Source organism: Chelmon rostratus, chromosome 3 (assembly GCF_017976325.1).
Source record: "Chelmon rostratus isolate fCheRos1 chromosome 3, fCheRos1.pri, whole genome shotgun sequence".
NCBI lineage: Eukaryota > Metazoa > Chordata > Actinopteri > Chaetodontiformes > Chaetodontidae > Chelmon > Chelmon rostratus.
In genome coordinates this window covers 6,038,991-6,045,658 of record NC_055660.1, presented here as the reverse complement: position 1 = coordinate 6,045,658, position 6,668 = coordinate 6,038,991, and the positions used below count along the sequence as shown (strand labels likewise).

The following is a 6,668-nucleotide window of genomic DNA, read 5'->3' as shown; positions in this document are numbered from 1 at the left end:
AGACTGACTGAGGACAAAAAAAGACAGATAAATGGAGCAACACAGCTTCACTATCCTCCATATTTCCTTCACTAAAAGACCTTGAACCCCTTTATAAGGCAGCTGGAGCATCATCACTGATCTACATCTATGTTAATCTGCACCTCACCATATGAACATGCAGTCAAGGTGTGCGTGTGTGTGTGTGTGTACTTCCAGGTGTATATACACGTGTTTCCAGGTGTACATGTATATCTGTTTCCAGGTGTGAGTGAGTACAGCTGTTTTTGCGTGCGTAGATATCTGTGTGTGTGAGTGGGTGTGTGCATGAGCAGAAGACAGTATTCTTGACACAGAGAGTTACAACTAACTAAGCTGAGCCAGCAGTTGCCATGGTAAAAATAGATCATACATCACGTGACCCAAAATCACGCCAGCCCCAGGAGAGGATGGAAAGCCGCTAATCAGCGAGGCAGGAAGTCGTCCGTGCCCGCGTCGTACGCAGTGTCGTTCAACTGCCACCTCTTTCTGTCTGTCTGTCGGCCTGTCTGTCTCTAGAAGGCGGGGGCCATGGGTCTCTGCTGTGTGAGTTTCTGGGGGTCCAGGGTTTCAGTGAAGGGCGGGGCTTGATAGGGGTTGGTGGTTACTATGGTAGCTCCGTTGGCGATAGGGTACGGTGTAGCTCGAGCGTTGCTGGGGGCGGGGTCCAGGTGTTGCCATGTGAACAAGTTCGTGTTGCTGCCGGTTAAGAAGCGCCGCAGTGCGCTCAGCGTCAGTACAGCCTGTTAGTAACACACACACACAAATGCACACACACATTTGCAGAGGCTGTTAGTTACACACAGATTTGCATTAGAGTCACATGACTACTATTACAGACAGGAGGTGATACGAGGGGGGTTGCCATCCCCCTTGTTAGCAAAATGACCAAAATGCATCCCCCTTGTTAACCTGCCATCCCCCCTGTCCATCCCCTGATAGCAGAGAGAGAGCAGGGGCAGACATGTTAGTCTAGTCTGCCGGACTCACTGATCCTTCATGGAAGCAAATATTAGTAGCCTAGCTGTGTCGTGTATTGATAAATCCATGGTCCTGAAGTAGCAGATGGATTTGTACTTGCAGCTTTTTCTCTCAGCCCCACCCTTCTCTCAGTTTCATCTTGGATCTGTAGTATTTTTTAAACTATTTATTCTAAATATTTAATTTTATATTGTGGCTAATATACTGTATAGAGTAGTGTCACCTACATGACGTTGCATCATTAAAGCTATTCCTCCAATTTGGCTAAAAAACTAATCTAGAGATCCCCTAACCTAAACTTTTAAGACCCGTGTTTGGTTCCAGTTTCTTCCTTCAGTATCCACGTTATACAGCATTTACAACCTGGGGCATGTGGATCTACATCATAATAGGTGTTGGAACAATCTAGTCTGGAGCCCAAAGTGGAATCCAGCGTGTCAAATCACTTCACAGCTTTGTGCTTTTCTCCACCGGACTCAGTCTGATCATTATTTCTTTCTAGATTTTGCCATAATCCTTCACATTTTTGCCTGCAGCAGTTGGACATCTCCTATAACTCCCTGGAACTTCCAATTACCATCACGTCCTGAGCAGTGACAAAATTTCCAGGAGCTCTGAAACTGAACAGAGCAGAAATGTAATATTCCTGCAGTGGAAAGGGGGTTTTACATAAACCTGTTCCTCAAAATGAAAGGAGGAGCGCACCAAAAAAGGTTTAGGTCACGTCGCACAGCTGTTTTTAAAAGGAAAGTCCAGTGATTTAGTGTTGTGCTTTGATAAAGCTGGAGGACTCACGAGAGACAGATTTAAAAAAAAAGAAGAGTGAAAATCCATGCAGAAGAGGCCTGATTTCCCAAAATGCATCTTGAGAGCATCTGATAGCATTACACCCCCGTTGCTTAGTAAATCCTCTCGTCTTTCAAACTCCATGCCCCCAGTTTCTACAGCAGATTTTTGGTTTGAAGTAAGTAGCCTCCAACGACCCTCATGACATCACTCAGGTCATTTTCTCGCACGTTAGAGAGCCAGAAAACATTAAAAGTGAGTTGTGACGTGCAAACCGACTTTCATGTGTAAATTCAGTTTCCTACAGAAGAGCCAAAGTCAAAAGAACACTGATTTCACTCTCTATCACATGCTATAAATTCTCCACAGAAGAATATTGGAATAATTTAACAAAGGACTACTGGGGAAAAATGACTTGACAGACTCAAAGAGACTTTGTAACATGCTGTACACCCTTGACACAATTACAGCTAAACCTTCCCACTTCCTCTGACAGTGAGATGAATGGCTGCTATATCTTCCGCGGTAAGATTGTTTTACAGGCTCCATTGAGTTATCAATGGATGATAAATCAGTCGGTCTCTATCTGACTTGCACTGTTTTCTGGAATCCTTTTTTATTTAAGAACTGAGAGCAGCTCAGGCTCAGGAACCTACTGTTCACACCTCCACAGTCACACACATTCACACCTGGAAACTGTCCAGCAGAGCCGCAGTCTCAGCTGAGCGGCTGCTGAGCGGCTGCACTGGAGCAGCTGGAGGTTAAGGGCACCTTAGTGGTTTTAATGAAGGATGTGCAAATGCCGCTCTTTCACTTTCCCCGCAAAGATTTATCCTGCTGGTCTGCGGATCGAAGTCTAACCTTCGGACCAGCACCGCCCCACAAATTCATCACAGTATCCATTATAGTAAAGGCAGGTTAACCACAAACAAATCCGTAGGCAGCGAAAACTTTTGTGATCAATGTGTGATCATTTTTCGTAGCAAACTGACACTTCATTGTAACCAGAAAGCCAGTAATAAATGTTTTGACCATGCTTGTGTGTGTGTATGTGTGTGTCAGACTAAAGACAGGGTGGCAGGGCTCTTAGGCAGGAGACTCTGCTTGTCCTCCATGAAGGAGATGCCCTTAAATCTGCTCATTGCCAGCAGACACTGATAACCCTGAAATACACACAGACATGACGATGAACACACACGGATGCACAACACACACACAGAGGACACGTTCACACGCGTGTAGAAATATACAGACCCAGGTGAGGATGGAGAAGAAGCAGAAAGCGATGGTGGCTCGGGCGGCGTCCGAGCCCTGGGCCAACGGCAGCTCGTCTGGAGAGGTGGCCTGCCACTGATTGGCGAGAAAACAGAAGCCAACAAACCACAGGAAGCTGGCAAGACCTGGAGGCGGGACACAGAGGAGTCGGAAAGGGTAATGTGCATCACCTTTTTAAGTCTCTTCTTAGGGATTTCCTAACTTTTTTTTTACTTGAATATCTTTTGTTTCTTTTATTTTCTCAAATATGTTTTCATTGCTTGACTAACTTCAGGTACAGATAACACAGTTTTTTCTAATGCTGCTCTCTGAGGCACAGCATTGCTTTGAGCTAAATGCTAACATATGCTCACCATGCTAACATAGTGATGATTCCCTGGTATAACGTTAACCATCTTCGCTCAGCATGCTAGCATGCTAACATATGCCAATCAGCAGTAAACACAGAGGAGAGCTGAGGCTGATGGGAGTGTCATTGGGTTTGGTTTGTCATAAATGGGAAGTATTGTACAAATTGAAAATTTGAACTGATGATGGCGCTAGAAGAAAAGTCAGGGGATCACCAGAGTTATTACAGTTTAACCTCTGGGGACCATGAGTGTTTCTAGACCTGCAACACGCTGAAGGCCCGGAAGAATACATCCTGCTAGTTTTGGAGGTGCTAATAGGTGGCTTTTGATCTTGTTATACAGCAAGGCTAGCTGTGTCCCCCTGCTTACAGTGTTTGCGCTAAGCTAAGCTAACCAGCTGGTGGCTATAGCTTCATATTTACTGTACAGACATGAAAATGGTATCAATCCTCTCATCTATTTCTTGGCGGGAAAGCGAATATATATATACGTAAAAGTTTTTAAATGTGCTGCCTTTTGCAACTTGTTTTTTAAAAATTCTCTCTACATATTTTATGATATTTGTTCAGCAGCAGCCCACGATATTCGCCGAACATGTACCAGAGAAGATGAGGTCCAGCAGGACAGCGCGCCGTCTGTCCCTGATGCTGCTGATGGAGGGGAAGTAAACGTCCAGGACGAGGAAAAAGATGCTGCCGAGGAAACAGGCCACGCCCACGGTGACGCCGTAGTTGCAGGCATCAGCGTTGTTGTTAAAGACGCAGAGCAGACGCTCGCTGCCAATGTTGATGTAGCCTTCGTTCACGATGCAGCTGAACACCACCATGGAGAAAACCTGCAGGGAAAGACACGCAGGCTGGTTTATTATCTCACAGGTGGAAGAGAATGAGCTCGCACTGGTGCGCAAATGCCTTTCATTCCCCATACATGTCCCACAAACACACACCAGTACGTAGACTGCTTCAAGACACAATGACAGACTTCTGCCTTATGAGTATGTGTAGTTTCAAAGGGTTAGTTCATGCAAATTAACCCAAGTGATATGTGTCTGTATGCATGGTTGTAGTGAGACAGAGCAAACACAATGTCTCAAAGGGGCAGTTCACCCAAATTACAAAACATCTTCCCACATGCCATGCAGACAGTTTCAGTTTGACTTGTGGAGATTCTTTATTTTCCACCGCTGAGAAAGACTGAGCGCAGTGTGTCTCTCCAGAGGCAATTTTCAGGTTACTGTGGATAATCCAAAGTCCTCACTGTCAGCAGATATTAGAAACAGTCCTCTGTAGCAGGTTTAAACGGTGGATCATCCCAAGTAACCATGGGCATTGTGTCTGAGAGGACAATACAATGTACAACACCAAAACAAGGTTTTTAAGCAAGTTAGTCCAGTTATAATTTGATAAAATGTTAATTAAACATGATATCAAACTTTGATTTTGACACAGGAGACTAACTGATAGAAAATGTTGATTGATTAATTGATTAATCCTTTCAGTCATTTTTTTCAGACAAGAATGTCAAGCATTCCTCATTTTGTTCTGCTTTTCTCTTGTAAATTGAATATCTTCATGTTTTGGACTGTTGATCTGATTAAACAAGACAACTGAAGGCATTAACTTGAGCTTTTTGTCGATTGTGATGGACAGTTATAGAGCAAACAATTAGTAATTGTAATAATAATTAGTAATAGCAGCTAAATAATTGGCACATTACCAGATAATGAAAATAATTGTGAGTTTTAGTCCTACTTAACATTTCAGTTTGCTGCCATTCTTTGTCTTGCGTGAGAGTAAACTTAATATCTTTGGGTTTTTGGATTGTTGCATTTTTTACTATTTTTTCACATTTTAATCAAGAAAACCATTAATTAATTGATAATGAAAACAATTGTTGGTTGCAGCCATGATCTCTATCTACAGAAATTTGGTTTAAGGTCTCCATGTTTTATGTACTAAACCTTTATTGTACTAACCCGCAGTGGTGGAGGAAGTATTCTGATCTTTTTCTTTATCTTAACTTTAAAGTAGCAACACCACACTGTAAAAATACTCTGCTGCAGGTAAAAGTACAGCATTCAAAATCTTACTGAAGTAAAAGTACAAAAGGATTTGTATCAAAATGTACTTTAAGTACCAAAAGTAAAGGTATATTATGCAGAATGGCTCATCTTATTAGTATATCACACATATAAAGGCACCACTAAGTTCAACTATATACTGTAACTTTATCCATACTAATATATTTAATGTGATAGTTTATTACTTGATTTCTATTTTGCATCTGAATCTGCAAAGTAACTAGTAACTAATGTTGCCAAATAAAAGTAAAAAGTACACAAGTCTGAGGGATTTGATGTACAAAGTAGCATCAAATAGAAATACTGCTTTGACCTGTTTTTTTTCTCCAGTATTTGATTTTGCTGTCTGGATGCTTTGTTTTAAGAAGCTCTGGCAAATTGTTCATGACAGATTCTGTTGAACTGGACTGAATAATGTCCGCAGACAGGCAGCCACAGAAAACCAAACTGTCCCTTCAGTGCACATGAAATGCTGCAGCATCACACCTCAGCCAGGACAGACAGGTGTCACATTCAGGTTAGCTGTTAAACCCAAAGCGTTCACACGAGCTCAGCAGACACAAAGAGGCTCCGGATGAACATATGCTAATGAGACGCTGGTGCTGGAGCTCCAGCAGGCAGAGACATTTCTGTTTATCACACCGAGCTGAAATTTAAAGCACAGCACACATTTAACTCTTGATGATGCTGAGCATTGAATAAACACAGGCTGCTGATTTATATGAATCCTGCCCGCGCTGGATAGACAGACAGTGTGAATGGGAGAGAGGCAGAGAGATGGGGGGCTGCAGGTAGGCCCGTCCATTGATGCCAACCCACACGTTGCAGAGGAGGCTTACCCACGACATCAGTCTGAGGACGGTCCGGGGATGCGTGAAGAAGGCGACCGGATCGAAGTTGACGCTCCCGGCCTTCCCGGCGCCGTACGCGCCCGCTGGATCCATCCCTCCGGCTTTCTGCTGCCTGGCGCCCGCTGAGAGAACGAGGGGAGACGGTGAGAGCTGCGCGGAGCGGCGGCGTCCTCCTCCAGCCTCCGTGTGAAGTCACAGCGCGTCACAGAGCGGATCACAGGCTGCAGCGCGGAGCCGACTGTCTGCGCTCAGTGCGCGCCTCGGCTTCAGCCCTGTTTTACTCTCTTTATTGAGATCTGAAGCTCATGAGGAGGATGTTTTCTTTCT

At 44.0% G+C, this 6,668-nt stretch overlaps 1 protein-coding gene across 1 annotated transcript; it reads right to left on the bottom strand.

The window, feature by feature from the left end:
• Positions 1–533: 533 nt before the first annotated feature.
• LOC121604568 (synaptogyrin-3-like) lies at positions 534–6,460 on the bottom strand. Its single transcript, XM_041934119.1, has 4 exons — positions 6,330–6,460; positions 4,011–4,245; positions 3,040–3,185; positions 534–761 (listed from the first exon to the last, which is right to left on the bottom strand). Exons 1-4 carry the CDS (start codon positions 6,432–6,434, stop codon positions 534–536), a joined length of 714 nt encoding a protein of 237 aa, XP_041790053.1. The 5' UTR covers positions 6,435–6,460.
• Between the last annotated feature and the right edge of the window lie 208 nt (positions 6,461–6,668).

What these genes read in the sequence shown, in the direction of transcription:
- LOC121604568 (XM_041934119.1), bottom strand. Translation starts at nt 6,434, where the DNA reads ATGGATCCAGCGGGCGCGTACGGCGCCGGGAAGGCCGGGAGCGTCAAC. An exon ending in TCCTCAGACTGATGTCGTGG is followed by an intron (nt 4,246 to 6,329) that starts GTAAGCCTCCTC and finishes CTTTCCCTGCAG; the next exon opens with GTTTTCTCCATGGTGGTGTT. An exon ending in TCTTCTCCATCCTCACCTGG is followed by an intron (nt 762 to 3,039) that starts GTCTGTATATTT and finishes TGTTACTAACAG; the next exon opens with GCTGTACTGACGCTGAGCGC.